This window comes from Haplochromis burtoni, unplaced genomic scaffold, assembly GCF_018398535.1.
Source record: "Haplochromis burtoni strain Fernald_Lab_line unplaced genomic scaffold, NCSU_Asbu1 Contig_73, whole genome shotgun sequence".
In the NCBI taxonomy this organism is placed as follows: domain Eukaryota; kingdom Metazoa; phylum Chordata; class Actinopteri; order Cichliformes; family Cichlidae; genus Haplochromis; species Haplochromis burtoni.
Window position 1 is genome coordinate 1,151,146 of NW_024582434.1, and position 17,511 is coordinate 1,168,656.

General features: G+C 37.4%; 1 protein-coding gene across 1 annotated transcript; it reads left to right on the forward strand.

Annotated features, from left to right (window-relative positions):
- The first annotated feature begins 11,746 nt into the window (after positions 1 to 11,746).
- LOC102305974 (C-type lectin domain family 10 member A-like) lies at positions 11,747 to 16,092 on the forward strand. Its single transcript, XM_005924069.2, has 7 exons — positions 11,747 to 11,866; positions 12,024 to 12,120; positions 12,510 to 12,611; positions 12,729 to 13,472; positions 13,569 to 13,711; positions 14,095 to 14,210; positions 14,564 to 16,092. Exons 2-7 carry the CDS (start codon positions 12,060 to 12,062, stop codon positions 14,688 to 14,690), a joined length of 1,293 nt encoding a protein of 430 aa, XP_005924131.1. The 5' UTR covers positions 11,747 to 11,866; positions 12,024 to 12,059; the 3' UTR covers positions 14,691 to 16,092.
- Positions 16,093 to 17,511: the final 1,419 nt, after the last annotated feature.

A 17,511-nucleotide genomic window follows, 5' to 3' on the forward strand; every position in this document is an offset into this window, starting at 1 on the left:
ACCTCCAATGTGGCTGAATTAAAACAATTCTACACAGAAGAGTGGGCTAAAATGAATCCACAGCAATCTGAAACACTCATTGCCAGTTATCAAAAATGCCTGATTGCAGGTCCTGTGACCAAGGGTGGCACAACAAAAGTTACTGGGTTTATTTACTTTTTCACATTGTAGGCTTTCATTGTTTTTTTCATGATCATTTAAAATCTGTATTTTGTATTTTCTTAGCTTACCCATGACTAATGTTATTTCTTAATGAGCTACAAAAAGTGTGCATTACCTGCAAAAATGGCAAGCACCATCCTATTTCAACTTTTTGAATTGCAGTTAAGCATCAGTCTGCTCTATGCAGCGTCCTTCACTTGGAAAGCCTCACTATGAAGAGATTTCTGAAGAAATTACGTGCATGGTTTGTTGGCTTTACAGATGATGATGGAGCCGCCTCACTCTTGTGTGAACACATCAACCCTCAAATGACCGTCACTCACTGCATCATTCACAGTTAGAACTTACAGTCCATCATTCAGTCCGCAGCATTTTCTGCTTTTCATTCTGACATTATTTCACATTAAATATTGAAGTTAAATGGCACAGCTGAGAAAGTGGTGCTAAGCAGAACAGGGATTTAATTTTAACATGCTAAACTGTTTGTATTACTATAAATGATTAATTGTCCGAAGAGGAAAATGAGAGACTGGGAATATTATGCATGTTCTTTTTATTTTTCTTAACAAAATATTATTGTAAACTCTGTGTTTGTAGTTTATAAATGGCAGCAGTACAGGCTTTCAGGTCATGGCTTTTACCCTATTTGAATTCAAGCCTCAGCAAAAAGTTATTTTGGTGAATCAGTACTAACATCTGTGCTTTTCCAGCTATGACGAATGATTTAGAAAATGCTATTAATACCTGCTGACCTCGAACTTTGAAAACTCAGTGAGTTTTTCTATGTTTGCAACGATAGGAAAAGAGTGAAAAACTCTTTCAAATGGGGAGGAAGTCCAACGAAGAGATAATGAAGGTGAAGTAAGGAAGGAACAAAGATCGATGGGAGGAATGGGAGGCTGAATAGTTAGATGTCGGATAAACTTACTGCCTTCAGAATCTGTCTTTGTGAGTGCGGCTGGCTGCTGATAGCTGGTGGGTATTTGGGAAGGGTTGAGACTGGGCCTGTACCCGTGACTCACTGGCCACAGGTGTCAGTCAAACTCGACCTGGCTGCCAGAGGAATGTGGTAAACAAGCCAGTGTGGTCCCAGAGACCCGAAGCAAGGAGCATCTAACAGAGCAGCAACGTGACCGCTGAATCAGACTTTCAGCTGCTCCCTGAAGTGCAGTGAACACCTGGAGGTGAAGGAAGACAGAAAAAACACCCCTATCTCTGCCTCTACTATGACTTTTTTTAGGAGTTGTATGCCAGGTCTTTATGCCCAGAGGCGATGTGAGCCAAGGTTATTGTTCAGCCATCTAACAGTGCACTTTTCTTCCTTCTCGGGTTCCACTCGACTTCTTTCATTTGTCAAATGTGAGAGATTCCCCCCAAGTTCACAAACTAACAGATCTAAAACATACCTGCATTAAATGCAAACTTCATCTTTCATTATTTTCATCAGTAGATTTCTAATAATTACTCAGGTACTTGGGTATTTGGACGATGGTACGTTTTTTGTTTTTTTTTAAACTTTTAACAAAAGTATTGTATTTTCTGTTTAAGAATGCTGTTTTATATGTTGCTCCACTTTTTCAGATACCAAATAAATGAAAAATGTAACTGTAACCGTCCAAGTACTCAGGGACCCTCATTCATCTTTCTTGATCTAAAGTAATATTTCAGAAAGCGTGCTCAAAAACCTTTTCGCTGTGTCATTTCTCATTATTACACATAATTTATGGATGTCTATGGTTTAAGAATTTCATGTTAATAGCACCTTTATAAATATATTTACTTAGAAAACGGTGTTCAATACTTATTTTACCCGCTGTAAATATTTGCATGAATATAAAAATACAAAAAAAAAAAAAAAAAAATCCAGTAAATGTGTTTAAATCAGCACCTTAGCCTTAAATAATCTAAGACAGGAAGTGCTGACATCCACTGTGTGAAACTCTCATTAACTACTGCCACACCAGTTTCCCTTTTAGTTCTGCTTTTGGAATGACTGTTTTGAGCTGTAGCAACTATTCTAGTACAGGAAATAATGGGGAACTTTGTGTACACGCGAGGTGTCATAGTTTATTATATTGTTTTTACACACTTTCATGTAAATTTTTAGAATATTAGCTGCATTTTTCAGTCATGTTTGTGACACCTTAGCACAGGAATTCAATAAATCCAGGCTTAAAGGGAAAGACAAAACACGGAGACCGCACATAACAATAAATGAAGTTATCTAAGAGTCAAAAGCTAAATGTGTAACCAGTTTAAATGTCATGTGTGTAACATTTAGATGTGTGGACGTGTGCTCTTTAAGTAAATTAAAAAATTAAGTTCAGTCAAAGTGACCTGAAAGAGACAAAGAGAGAGGCTGACTGTTGATGCCTATATTTGTGGGTGAGCAGTCAACCCAAACTTTATTCTAAATAAAAAACTCTGATATAAAAAGGCACAAAATGTGGATCTAGAGGCCAATGGACGATCACACCTCTCCTTGAGAGCGGAGACCCACCTCATAACCCAGAACATAAAGATACAAAGCAAATCATTTTTCAATCTGAACACAGTCCAATTTTTGTAATCAACATTCTCAACCCAATATTATTTATAAATATCACATTTACATTTACAACAAATATCCTTTGTATCATAAAATACACATCCCAGTACTTCCCTACTTCCCAGTCTCAATGATCCGGCAACGTTGGATCCTGTGGATGCATTTTTTAAACCTTTATTATACTCTGTTTTGGGCATGAACAGCTGGAGACCCATTGGCTGATGTTATACTTTGAAGTGTGTTTAAAGTTTGCCGGTTAGACCAGTATTTGGTGAGAGTTCTTTGCTGACAAGTCCAGTTGGACACAAAACAACAGGCAGGTCTGCACGGACCTTCCAGTCAGCAAATGATAACAAACTTTACATCACTAAGACACCGTCGGACCCCAGTGGACTATTTGGAAAGCATAATATAGGCTTCAAAAATACAAAAAGCAGAAATATTGGAATATAATAGATGTGCAACTGTAGCTAGGCATAACTTATATACAAGGGCCACGTGTCAATGTATCTGCCACTATGTTTTTCTTTCTCTTAATGAGACAACCCCCAAGTTAAAGGATTGGAAGAACAAAGCCCATCTCATTAACTTCTGACTCAGATATTGAAGTAACTGAAAAACAGTTAGAGGTGTTTGACTGGAGGGTACAGTGACTGCTGTCGACAACATTAAAGTTCTTTCGCCTTTTACTGGTTATGCTTTAAAGCACAATGATTGGTCCCTACTACGTACTATGTAGTCCATCAGGGTTCAGGACAAAAGTTACCCGATTGAAACGTCGAATAAAAGGAAGTCGAAATTAAGCAAGTTCACATGAGAAAAATCAAACATGTAAACTTGATTAAACCAAATCATACATGTGACACTACAGATGAGGCTACCCAAGGTTGACAGAGTTTATCTGCACACAGCTGCATAACACAAGAAAATATTACATAAAACAGATAAAGATGTTTTTCACAGTATTGATCACATCTAAATTCTTAGTGATGTCTTGACTTCAAAAAAGGCACAATCTTACAGTATCCTTGGCTGATCATTCATAAAAATCTTTATGCAAAGCTTTTGCACGATGTTTTACATGAGCCTTTAAGAAAGATAAGATGAAAGAAATATTTCTATCTCTAAAAAAAGAATTCCGTGTAGGGAAAAAAGGCTGGGAAGAATCATAGGCGTATTTCACATCCCTTTTCTGTTTTATTACTTTCATTTCATTTTTTACAGCTTTTCCTGGAGCCAAGCACAACCACAACTATTTTAAAAATCAATTAATCATTTAAGTTATATTTTTAAAAATATGTTTCTCTTTTCGTTGCTAAGGTTTAATCTAACTTTCCCAAATGCATATGTTCTATTTTTGCTTTGTGATTTACCTGCTAAATCATATAAAGCACATTTTTAAAAATGATGGATGATTAACAACTGCTACAATAGCCGCATATTCATCCCCATCAATCACGGCTGAGTGTTTGCTGTTAAACATTAATGCTACTGGTCAGTGTATATTAGAACCTGTCCTTGAGTATAAACTATAACATAAGAAAAGCTCTCCAAAAGTTGAATCTGTTCATCTGGACGTAGCGTTTCTTGTGGGAGAAACGTTTAGTCACTCATCCAAGTGACTTCTTCAATAAGAAAAGCTCTGCTTTTGATTTATTTTTTGCAATGTTCTGCAATGATCTGACACGAGGCTATAGTTCATTGAGGCTGTTAAAATATTTCAATTTGTAGAGTAAATGATATGATTAAGAATTATGATCATGAAGGACTGTAAAGCACACTCAATGGGGAACAGTTAATTTGTCAGTTTGCCAAGATCTATATGGTCTTGGCTGCCTACTCTTTCAGACTGCTGCACTGCTGCTGTTTGCAAGCATATAGGCCTCGAGCTTTTATGTGGCAGTGTTTTATGGGTGTTTTGGTACATGGTGGTGTTTTTGATTTGTTTGTAATCTAAATGCATCAACGATTTTGCTGTCTTAGCCAAAATTCTTTACAAGGAGTTTAAATATGAGCGTAGTTTGACCAGGTAAAAATTTATCGCTGAAGTAATGAATCTTTTTTTTCTTGAGTTGGTTCATAGTGCAGCATGGATTAAAGGCATGGATTTCTGATTTTGTGTTAGTTGATATATCTTGATATGTTGATGGTCCTCCAAACACCATAGAAATATCTAAACATTTATAAACAGTCATGATTTTGAACAAATTCAATTAATATTTTTGTTATTGACTACAGAATCTACAGACCGCAGTAGATGCAGAGCAGTACAACTGCCTTCATATAGCATCACTTCAAAGCAACAGTCATTCCCTATGAAAATCACTTGATCACTCTCGTTGAGAGTGAAAACTTTTTCTTAACAGGAAGAAACTTCTGACAGAATCAGGCTCAGGGTAATTAATTGTTGAGTTCACAAAGGAAAGAGCCACCAAATCCAGCAGCCGGTTTTAATTGGATTTTGGAGATTGGAAATAATAGATTCTGGAAGATTAAACATAACTAATTTTGCCAACCTTCCTGTGCCTTCATTCATCTTTTAACTTCCCAGATTTGTCTTGGGATTGCATGTGGGGTGGGAGCTGATGGCATATTGGGACATTTCCTCATGAGATCCATCTGGTTATCAGAATTCCAAATAAAATCAGTGTAGATTAATGCAAACTTGGGCAGCTTACCAAACAATTTAAAGAATATAAATGGAATAAGAAAAATAGTTTAAAAAATAAATAAAAGCTTCTTTTATGGGATAAAACAGGAAAAAACTACATATAATCCATCTGATAATTATAAAAGAAGCATTTAAGTTATTATATGAATATTATGATTATAATATACATATAATTTTGTTATTGCAAGTGATGTATCCGCAATCTACTGAATGTACCTACAGTCCTGAAGTTAACCTCAGCAAAGTATTAATTCAGCACTCAGTGCTTTTCAGCGAAGGAGTTCAATCAGTTCAGTCTGAGCCAGAGAAATACTCAGCACTCTGTTTACAACAGTAAAGAGACGGAGCTAAGTGTTCCACATGGAGAGAGGGATCAATACATAAAAACAGCACAGCTGGCCTGACAGCCTGTCTTTTCCCGACAATGTCTAATGCAGCAGTGAGAAAAATCAAAACATCAGCTGCTGGGACTCCTGGCACATGTCAGCTTGACAGCCGTCTCTGTCATTTTAAAAATTTTGACAAATGGCACTTTTTATTTTTGTGGTCACGTTTCTCCAAATCTTTTTTTCTAGCAGTTTGTAACAGCTGCCACTGGAGCTGTATCTGGGCTGAAGCTGCACAAAATTTTGAGGAATGCAGATCGCCTGCAAATGGCTTGTTTTTAATGAAGCATTGACATTGTTCTCAGATTAAACTTGGGACTTGTTCAGTAAGAACTTGTGCATCAGGGTCTTTGAATGAGAAATGTGCTGTGATAATGAAAGAAATTCAAAACTCTAGGAGGTCAAAAAGCATGCAAATTAAGTCTAATTTCAAAGTATTGCTTGTGAATTTTATAAGAACACAAAGTCAAAAAAGTCACAAAGAAAAAGTTTTGTTCCTGTTTAATTACCAGTATGCATTTTAATACAAATATCTTTTTTTTGCTAAAGTGCTCAAGTTGGTGTAGGAGGAAGTCACTCACTTTAGATTGATTGTAGTTAAATTTTGTGCTGGCATTTATGATCCTACATCAAAAAAAGGCTCCAGTACCACACAGTGACTATAAATAAACAATGGATGTTGTCATTGTTCTCGCTATGTGAACCTGCAATTTCTCTGTACTCTCTGCCTCGTCCCTCACCTATCCTGCGTGTGTATATACAGTATGCTTTACCTGTGGATGATCATGCATGCGTCAGTCTTTTCTGCATTGCATTTCTCCACTTACCTTTGAAGAAACCTTATCTTTTTCTCTTTGTGCTCAGATCTTTTGGAGAAAGATTGTGTAAGTTATCAGACATACAAACATTAAGTTCAAGTTTATTGTAGTCACTTTGACACCACTGAATTTGGGATAGCAGGAAGCAGCAGAATCGGACACCATAAATCCCTCACTACCTGAGAGACCTGAGCCAGAGGAGTTCCATCTCCTTTGTTGCCAGTCTTCAGAGAGGGTCCTGCCTCCACTACAGTTGTCATCCCCCCGTCAAGCCACCAGAAGTGTCCAGTCACCTGCCCCGATGCCAGCCTTTAGCCAAACCAGAGGTGTCCTGTGGCTTTAGCCAACGTTAGCCCACTAAGAGTCAGCCTCCTTTGCAACCTCCAGAGGGTCTCATTCACTTCCATCACTCTCCTTCAAGCTTCCTAAGGTGCCCAGTCAGTCATCACTGGCTGCCTCCTTGGCCTCATGAGTGAATCCATCACTGGCCTTCAAGCTAGTCCCTTGTGAGGCTGAGCCACTGGCTGTTCATTTTGCATCCGAGGGAGTCTCATTTCCTCAGCCATCAATTTCTTATCGGAGCTGCTGTGTCTCGATCACTGGCCACCCGGTCAGGACCCAGCGTTGCTCCATCTCTGCCATTGATCATCCGACCAGATCCAACTCTGTGTCTACTGTTGAGTTGTTTCCCCTTTGCTGCCCCCCTGAACTGCCATGTTCCCTTTCTGACCTGATGGCTGGACTCAAGAGAGGCAGGGTACACCCTCAACAGGTCACCAGTCTGACACAAGACTAAAAACAGAGAGACAGACAACCATTCAGATTCAAATCTATGGGCAATTTATAATCACTAGTTCTAACCACAACAATTGCATGTGTCTTGATTGCAGAAGGAAGCCAGAGTACACAGAGAACACATGCAAAAACAGGGAGAACATACAAACTCCACAGCGAAGAGCCCTGGTCCCAAACTCAGGACCTTCTACAATGGCTAATTGCCATGCCCTCTTTCTCCCACTGTTAAATGTGTCAATTTTTATATAAGTCTTAGTAAATATATCAACTGGACTTCTATTTGTGCAACTCTAACAGCTGTTTGTCAGTGGATTACTGGACAGGTGTCAAAGGCAAAATGCCTGGACTGGCCTCACTGACACTCTTACAGTGGTCAATGGGACCCAGTCACCATTTGAATTGAAAAAGTTTAAATTTTGTATTTGTTTGTATTTTGTACAAATACAAACAAAAAGGTTCTCATGTCATCACCGCTGCTATAACTTTACAGATTTCCTAAATATAATAGAATGTAATTTACAGAACTTGTCTTTACTGTTCCATATGATTTTTTCTTTTTTCAATTCTTTATTAACATAAAATTAACCATGATTCATCCTAAACTAAAACTGCTTGAAGGTGGAAAATAAGGACACAAAGGATCAGTCTTATATTTTGATGATAGAGACCCTGTGTAAAACTAAACTGCCTAAATCTATTTAATATTGATCCAAAAATTCAGCAACAGGAAATCTTGTTGAACCAGATCTAGAAGTGATTGAATACACTTTCAAATTCAGAGCTTACACAACTGCATCCACAGAGACTTTCACTGCATTAAAATTCATGTCCTGTTTGATGCATTTAAAAACATGCAGAGGTGGTGATGGGGGCGGATGATAGCAGAACTCGTAGTGTTTCTACTATTGCAAATAAAGCTTAAATGAAAAAAGACAAACCAAAAGTTACAAAACCAATCAGAGGTCAGAAGGTTTTCTTAAAGAGGACAAGATGGTTTCTTTCTTACCTTGTTGATCAGGCACTGGTACAGCCTGGACAGCCCAATGAATTCCAAAACCAATATGTTTCATCTGATGTGGAATCATGGAATGATCTGTCTTCACCTGCCAATTCTCACCAATGTTGCCAAAAATGTGACAGATTTAGAATGAAATTCACATTTTTCAACCTTCACGGACAGTTAATTCCCCCAAATTCTTAACAGTATCTGCCGTGCATTTATGGAGTGCTCCTTGAGGTCCTTAGAGAAGAATAAAAAATAGAGAACGAGACAGGCAGGGAAAGCTCTTAAGACATTGTTTATGACACCTTTAAACAGCGTTTGCTATGAATGGCATAACCAGATATTAGGGGTGCAACGATACACAAAATTCACGGTTCGGTTCGATACTTTGGTGTCACGGTTCGATATTTTTTCGATACAAAAAAAATGTTCATGCCTTTTTAATTTGTCATTTATTAAAATTATAAATATATATTTTAACTCAAAAGTACAGTTTTTAAATTTAACCCTAACCCTTGTGCGTGTTTTTTATTTTGACAGCGAATGCGCACCTGCGGACCACTTATGTGCAGCCCTGGTTATTTAGCTCGTCATATTGCAGCCACAGAAATTCTTTTGTCCATGAAACCATAAAGCTGCACTTTCTTTTTGCCTTATAGTCTGATTTGTCATAACTTCTCCGTTTTGTGGTAAGCTTTTCTTTGGCTGTCACTTCTTCACCCTGACCTGTCTTATTTGGCTCAGCAGAACTAAAATATATATCTGCGTCTTCTCCAGCTCTCCAGTAGCTCGTAGTCAAATATAAATCCTGCTGCTTTTACACACGCACTCACATAAGCTCAGCGATTCTCTGCGCGATCAACCTCTCACATGTTTAAGCTTGCTGCGGGAGATTTCACTTGTCATGTTTGCATAGTAAGCTAACGATTAATAAGACGATGTCAGAGGAATTGGTGCACAAATTATCATCACTCACAGATCAGTGCTGTCGCTCTCTATACACAGTTCGCACGATTGCAAAGTGAAAGCAAAAAAACAAGCGCAAATTCAAACGCGATTTCAATATGTCACATATTGACAGTGGCTCACCGATGCCAATGACATAATTACCCAGCTACATTTCCGAAAGAATGCAAAAGCATTGACATATATTTTTCCTTCCTACAATAGCCCGACGGGCAGGGAAGAGATAGATTTTGGTAGCCCGACTGAAAAAATCGCTAGCCCCGGGACGTCGGGCTAGCGATATTGCGAGCCCTGTATCTGATTGAGGAATCACTCATCTTTGGAAAAGAGAGTTTATTACAGAGAAATGTCTCTTTCCAAAATAAAAGCTATACTATCCGCTTCTTCTGGGCTATATTCTCAGCAGCATAAGGAGAATCATGTGCTAACAGCTGTCTAAATGACTCGGCTAAAGTTAGTAGCATGCTTGCTTGTTTTTTTTCTGCTTCCACTTGTCTTTGCACTAGGATGATGTCGGCGTAAATGTGCAGTCATATTCGTTGTGTTCCCACTAGTGCTTTCAGGTTAATCTCGTTGAAATGACCTTAACGCCACAACACGGCAAATCTCCGTTAACGAGCTACCGCCGATCGCCCGTGCATGGGGCTAGACGGCCAACACGTTAACGAGCTAACTGCGCTAACACACTAGTTCCCACCCATGTAATTGAGCATTGCATGGCACATCCAACATACTGTTTTACTTTAGTCCATGACTCGCTTACCTTCAGGGTCATACGTCACATGAAAACCAAAATAATTCCAAACGCCAGATCTGAATGAGGGTGGGGGAGGTCCATGTTGCAAGGAGAGCTTAACTTCTGTCTCGCTAGCTTGCCCTGCGCTCTTCCTTCTGACGATGCTGTCTGTGTTGAGCGCTCAGTGAATCTGCGTTCGACTACTCCGCCTAGTGCACTGTCGAGCCTAGGCGGAGTAGTCGAACGCAGATTCACTGAGCGCTCAACACAGACAGCATCGTCAGAAGGAAAGTTGATAAAATAAATTACAAATTTTGTATTGTTCGATACATATGCGTACCGAACTGAAAGCACTGTATCGAACGGTTCAATATCGATACGAATATCGTTGCACCCCTACCAGATATTAGTAGTGCCTGAGTGGTGTGTTGAAGGCTGTTTTTCATTCATCTGCTTTTCTGATTCTGACAAGCTGTTAGGTTAGCTTGGAGGTAGTGGTGACGGGCAGCTAAGAAACCTAAGTGAGGTGTTTACCAGAGTCAGGCTGCTGACCGTACGGACAAGCAGAATTTAGTCTGGCTGTGAACGGTGATCTCCATGGAGCAAAGCAGGCAAATCTTGCAGGTGAGTAAACAGAATCTTGCAAGTCCAGAATCAGCAGTTCCACCCAGGCAAGCCACAAATACATTACAAAGATAGGATGATGGAAAGCAACATCAGGAAGAAGGAGTAATGGAAAATAGTGCAGATGTGGAAAGTAAAGTCCAAAGGAGTCCCAGTGGTAATAGGACCATTAGGCATTAGGAGCTGTAATCCTGAAACTAGAAGAGTGGCTGCAGCAGATTCCAGGCACAGCATCAGTGGTCTTTGTCCAGAACATAGACCACCCAATGTAAGGTTTGTGCTGCCACTGCTGCTGAGTACAGGTAATTACAATAATATTTTTAAAAATTTCTGTAAAGGTAATCAACACTTTTGCAAAGCTCTCTGACTAAAATGACATTTTTAAAATGTGAATTTATTAAAACAATGGTTTTTGATTTAATTCTGTGCTTGATAGAATTAAACCAGCACAAATTTGATTTAAAAATGTGTTTTTAAATTTGTAAACCAACTTAACTTTTAGGTGTAATTAGCCACTGTACTAATGTTAAACTAGGAAAGGGAAAATACTATGTATATATAATAAAATATCTACTTATTACTGTAATACTAGCAAGCTAGCTAAAAAACCTAGCAAGCTAATCCAGAATTTACCATAGTTTTCTTTGATCCCTTACTTATAAATATGTACAACTTTGCCCTGAGTTCCTGTATATATGTCTCTGTCACATAATATTGATGGGAAATGTGGACAGAATATGTGAGCAGTTTTCCATTTCTATTTATTTCTTGTTTCTCAGCACATTCACACTCTCAGTTATTTAACCTCTGTGAGAACTTAATCTGTGGGAAAAGGGAACAGAAATCACAGAAGGTGGAAGTCTGAAAACGATCAGGTCATTCAAAGAGAAAAAATCCAAGTCACTACTTCGTGGTATTTAACCTTAGCTATTATATTAAGTCTGAGTGGGAAGTACCTTGAATGTGGGAATGTAGACATCCAGTGGATTTTGCATAGTTTCGTTTTCAACCAATCAGTTTATGTCAAGTGCTTGATGACGTGGGACATCCTTTTTTCACTACAATATATAATACTGAGTTAACATTCATTTTTTATTGGTCAGTGGCAGAATCTTTTTTGAATTCACTGTTATTGTGCGTATTTAGCTAAGTGCGAGGTAAGTGCAGGTTTAAAAACTATTTAATGTTTAGATAATTAAATGTGAACTTTCTCTAGAACATTAAAAATGTTTATGAATGTTAGTATAGTTTAGTGTAAAATCAGCACTTCTGGAAAACTTAAGGACTGTCTCTTTTTAATGAAAACCTACAAAGGTCTTACCTGAACAGAAAAAAAAATCCAGAACATTAATGGATACAATGGAAATTGATGACACCTTATTATATATGGACGGCAATCTCATTACTCAAGGTACAGTATCACCCCCAAAACACGCAGACAGAACTAGTGGGTAAACAAAATAAAATGCAAACCTGTTTTTCAGCTTAAATTTCAAACTGAATAATGTCACACTTTTGTGTGTGTGTATTTCATTGCTTAAGACGCCTTTGGTTTGAGAACACTTTATTGAATAATAAATTTCTTGTTTAATTCATAAAAGGACCAATATCATGCTGGTCTATGCGCAGTAATACATAATTACACAGTAAAGCAGGTTTTAAAGATTTTTAAATGGATTCAAAAATTCTAAAACTTAAGTTAAAGTCTCTAAAGACTTTTTTAACCAATCGTACTTGTCTAATGATATATTTGTTTGTAGTTTAATTTGAAAAATGTCTGTTTTCTTATTTACAAAACAGTGAATTTTCGCAGAAGAAACCAGATCCTCAGATGTGTCACTGTGAGCCTCGGATTACTGTGTGCTGTCCTGTTGTGCAGTAACATAAGTCAATTTATATTCTGTAAGTTGTTTAGTTTTATTCAATAAAAATAAACCCCTTTTTTGTTGCTTTTACATCTAGTTCATGATAATCAATTGAATCCGGAAAAATATTATTTTTATTTTTTAAATTTCACAGATGAGATCATCCATCCTAAATCAGAAGACCAAACACAGCCATATCACAATACACTCACTCAAAATAAGGAGAAACTCCAAAATGATAATGACAACCTGACTGCAGAGAGGGACAGACTGGAGATCAGTTATGATGCTTTGAGTAAGGAGACTAGACAGTTAAAGATCATACTGAGCAACCTCACAAAAGACAAAGATGAGCTGCAGCACTATTACAGTTATTTGATTACTAAACGAGATGAGCTGGAGGCCAATTTCAGCAATGTGAAAAATGAGAAGGACCGGCTACAAACAAATTTCATCAACTTAAAACAAGAGAGAGATCAATTCGAGACAAACTACACTCACATGCAGAGGAAGCTTGAGGGCTTACAGACTAATCACAATAATCTGACAGCAACTGCAGAGCAGCTACAAACCAGCTACAATAACCTCCAAAGAGAAAAGGATGCATTAAGCGTTCTTTTTACTGCACTGAGAGTAAAAGAAGTCCAGCTAGAAGGTAATTACACTGTGTTAAAGACGGAGAAAGACCAGTTACAAAGAAGCTACAATAGTCTGAATAGAAACAAACATCAAACTGACCAGAGCTATAACACCCTGCGGAAAGACAAAGAGCAACTTCAAACCAGGTATAATACTTTGAGGAAGGAAAAGGAACAGTTACAAACCAACTGCAGTCGCTTGACTACAGCTAGAGAAGAGTTACAATCGAAAGTCAAAAGGATGACCACTAAACTAAGCGGTATGCTTCCTATGTTACAGCTTAAATTTACTAAAATTATCTCCATTGTGGTATTCTTCATCTTTTGGATATTTTTTCCATGTGATGAATTTGCAGGCATTCCTTGTCAGGCCCACTGGAGAAGGTTTGACATAAGCTGTTATTTTGTCTCAACCTTGAAGAAAAACTGGACAGAAAGCAGAAAAGCCTGCATCGCTGAAGGTGCAGATCTACTTGTCATAGACAGCGCTGAGGAACAGGTAATAAACAAAGGCAGAATTAGAATCGCTAAACGTTGCCAATGATTGCAAGAATTTTTTCCATCTTTGTACTGGGTTGCTAAGGTTTGCATGTACAGTTAAAGATGACTGCAGTGTTGCAAGAACTCCATTAGGTGATGGAACTAAAACAAAAAATTAAAGGATAATTAATGCTGTTATAATCCATCTTGTTGGAGACATGAGTCTCTATCCCAAAGACAAATGACTGTCATTGTGGCTCTACGGGTCATTCAAATTTATTTTACAAAACTGAAATGTGTAGAAATTGTCTGTACCAGTCCATTTATTATATATTCCAATTTAGATCAAGATCACCCCCTAACAGTAATGTCATCAGTCTTTTGTTTGTGCGACTCTAACAGCTTTTTGTCAACGAATTACTGGACAAGAGCGAGAGGCAAAATGCTTGGATTGGCCTCACTGACACACTTACAGAGGGGGTTTGGACCTGGGTGGATGGGACCCCTATTACCATAGAGTGAGTTTAAATACACAAACCTGAACAAAAAGGATCTAACGTTACACATTTTCTAAATGTAAGGTTCATTTATCAAACTTTTATGTACAACTTGACTGTACAAAGATCAGTCTTGTATTCTGTTGTTGAACTGAACTCTGCCAAAAACTTTAATATCTATCCAACAATTCAGCAACAGGAAATTTAAGGAAAGGATGAATGCAGAAGTGCACAGTATTATTTCTACTTTTGCAAATGAGAGTTAAATTAAAAAGACAGACTGAGGCGCCAAACAATCACAATGTAGGAGTGAATTTGTTTCTTATAGCGACAAAGTGGAGAAAATGATCTCTCTCTCTTACCTTATTCATCAGATACTGGCAGCCTGGGCAGCCTAATGACTTCAAAAGCCAGGACTGTGGAGAATATGTTTCAACTGATAAAGGATCATGGAATGACGATGGCTGTTTCGCAGCACAAAATTATATTTGTGAGAAATAAGATCAACATGACTTACAGTGTTAACTAAAGGTTTGGACTGGGGTTCTTAAGTTTATTAATAGACAATATTCCAGATTTTTGGCTCTGTCATCATAAAAAACACCCACACAAGTTCATTTCAATTCAGTTTTATTTATATGGCACCAAATCACAATGACAGTAGCCTCTATGTCCTTTATTTTGTAGGGTAAAGAAAAATAGCAATAATCCAGCCTGGAAGTAACAAATCCATGGAATAGTTTTTCAGCATCACTCTGACACAAAATGCTTCTAATATTGGAGAAAATGAGCAATTAATTACCCTAAGTACTGTCTTTGAAGCCAAATCCTGATGATTTTAACCTACCATATTCATCTGTTCCAAAGAGTTTTGTTTTTGCCCAGAACTGATTAAAAAAAGAGTTTTGGACTGGTTAACATGAAAAAAACACATTCTTGTTTATTTTGGCTAAATCCTGCATATTTTCTGTGTCACATCTTAGTCAAAATGTAATTTAAAATGTAAATTAATAGCATTTAAGATAATTGAAATTTTCAGACTATTATCATTATTGTTTTAAAATTTTCAAAATGAATAAATTACAAATTAATTACAATTTAATTTACAAATGGAAGTCAAGAGTTTTGGACTTGAGGGCCACAAAAGAAGTCAGTGGTGAGAGGTATTTTTACATTTCGTCCACTGCATTTTATTTTCCATCAGCCAAATCTTCCATCTGTCCACATATTTGCTTTCCTGACTCAGGTCATTGGGGCCCTACAAGCTATCACAGTTGACAAGCTGGCAGAATATCGTAGCGCTAACAGGGAGACAGACAACCATGTAGACTTACGGCCAATTTACAGTCATCAGTTAACTGAACTTTTAACTGTGGAAGGACACATACAAGCAATGTTTAAACTGCATGGTGCATGGTTTTTTAAGAAGTAAACTCTGATCATCAATTTCACTTCGTTTTTTATTTATCTAGAGCCAACATCACAAATAATTAGAACTGTGACATATAATAAGATAGATGATTTTAGGACTTTATCTATTTAGCTGGGAAGTAAAAATTACTTAATTTTTTTTCTTCTCTGTTTCGGCATAGCTGTTGTTCTGTGTGATTAAATTACATACACCTGGTATTAGAATAACTTTTATTTTCTTGAATTGTTGTTAAACATTTACATATTAAGTGAACTTGGAGTTCAGGGCCAGAAAAGAAGTCATACACTATTTTACATTGTTGATTTTTTACTTAATTTACATAAAAATCATCATTAAAAGCAGACTTACATGTTGTTGCGATACATGTTATGTGTTTAATGTTATAAATAATGATTAAATGTTTTCCCATTACAGACATCACTATGTTGTATAAGAGGTAAATGACTGGCAATAAAAATGTGGAAAAAATGATTTGTTTTTGCCATCATCTATCTTTTGAATGCTTACAGTACATTCACTAACAAAATTAGTCTTCATATAACATAAGTAACAACATAAAAGAAAGTTTTTGTGTGTTGCGTAAAAAAAATACATCACTGAGGTTCAGATACAATAATTAATAAGCAGGTTAAAGATGACATGGAAATGGCTTTGCATGGTTAACTATGTGTACAATATGTCCACATTGTGAGGGAAACATTATGGTCGAAACCTAGAACCAAGAATGCTTTACATAAATTTTAGACTTATATTTCCTTGTTCAAGAACAGTCAGACCACTGAGATGATGCTTATAAACTCCAGTGAATATTTAAACTGTCAAACTGTAAAACTCCTAAAACAAATGTGGCTTTTTTGGTCTTTGTTTTGTTGTAATTTCATGGAAAAGTAGAAAACTTTGGTGGTTTGTCATTGTTTTAAATAGTTAGGTTCCATTTTTTTAAGAAATACACCCCCCACCCTACTCCATTTTCAAATGTTCAAGAAACTTCAGTTAAAAAAAAAAGACCTCACAAGACATCTGGCATAAATTTTAAATTAAACATTGTTGGGGGGAGGGAGGGTAGCACTTCATGGAACTCAAATAAATGCCTTACATTCTAAAAAGTGAAACAAAAATAAATTAGTGTAACAGAAACAAAACACTGTGGAGGAAAGGGTAGCTGTTATTGCTGTGCTGTAGCTTTTACTGTGTCCACCCCCGTATGTTGCCCTGGTGTAACCTGAACAGATGACGATTCACTGACACATAATGATGCCAAATGCTGACAATGCTCTCTACAGCTACAGGCTACTTGTTGCATAACACAACATCAGAGAAAAGAGTATATTAATACGAACAGCACAATTTGCAGATATATTTAGCACGCTGAGACACCACACTTTGGCATGTGGCTCATTTTGGGTGTGGTGGTGGCTACATGTAGTGCAGCTGCTCTTGAAGGGGAGCATCTCAACCATTAATTGGACTAAGCCTTTTCATTCCCCCCCAGAGATGAGTCTGATCCAAACCGTCTGTGGTGGAGTGGTGAGATCTGGCTCCCCCCCGGGATGTAGCCGAGTGGTGCGGTTACGCTTTTGGCCATGTGACTAAAAATAAAGATCAAAGAAGCCTCTTCCAGACATGTTGGTCTGGTTAAACTCACAGAAAAAAAGGGCTTCTAAATAGTTAAGAGGGTGATGCGTGTGCATTAGTCTAAAGATCTAATGTATTTAGAAGGATGAGGCTACTTTTCCAAGTGCGTCTGACAACATTATAAAGTGAGCCCACTTTTGTGCACTTCATACTTTTAACCACTAGCCTGTAAAACGGGTAACATTCTACCAAATGTTACATACAGCCTATATAGTGTGGTAGTGTCTGGGAAAAACTAGCAACATATTGCTGACT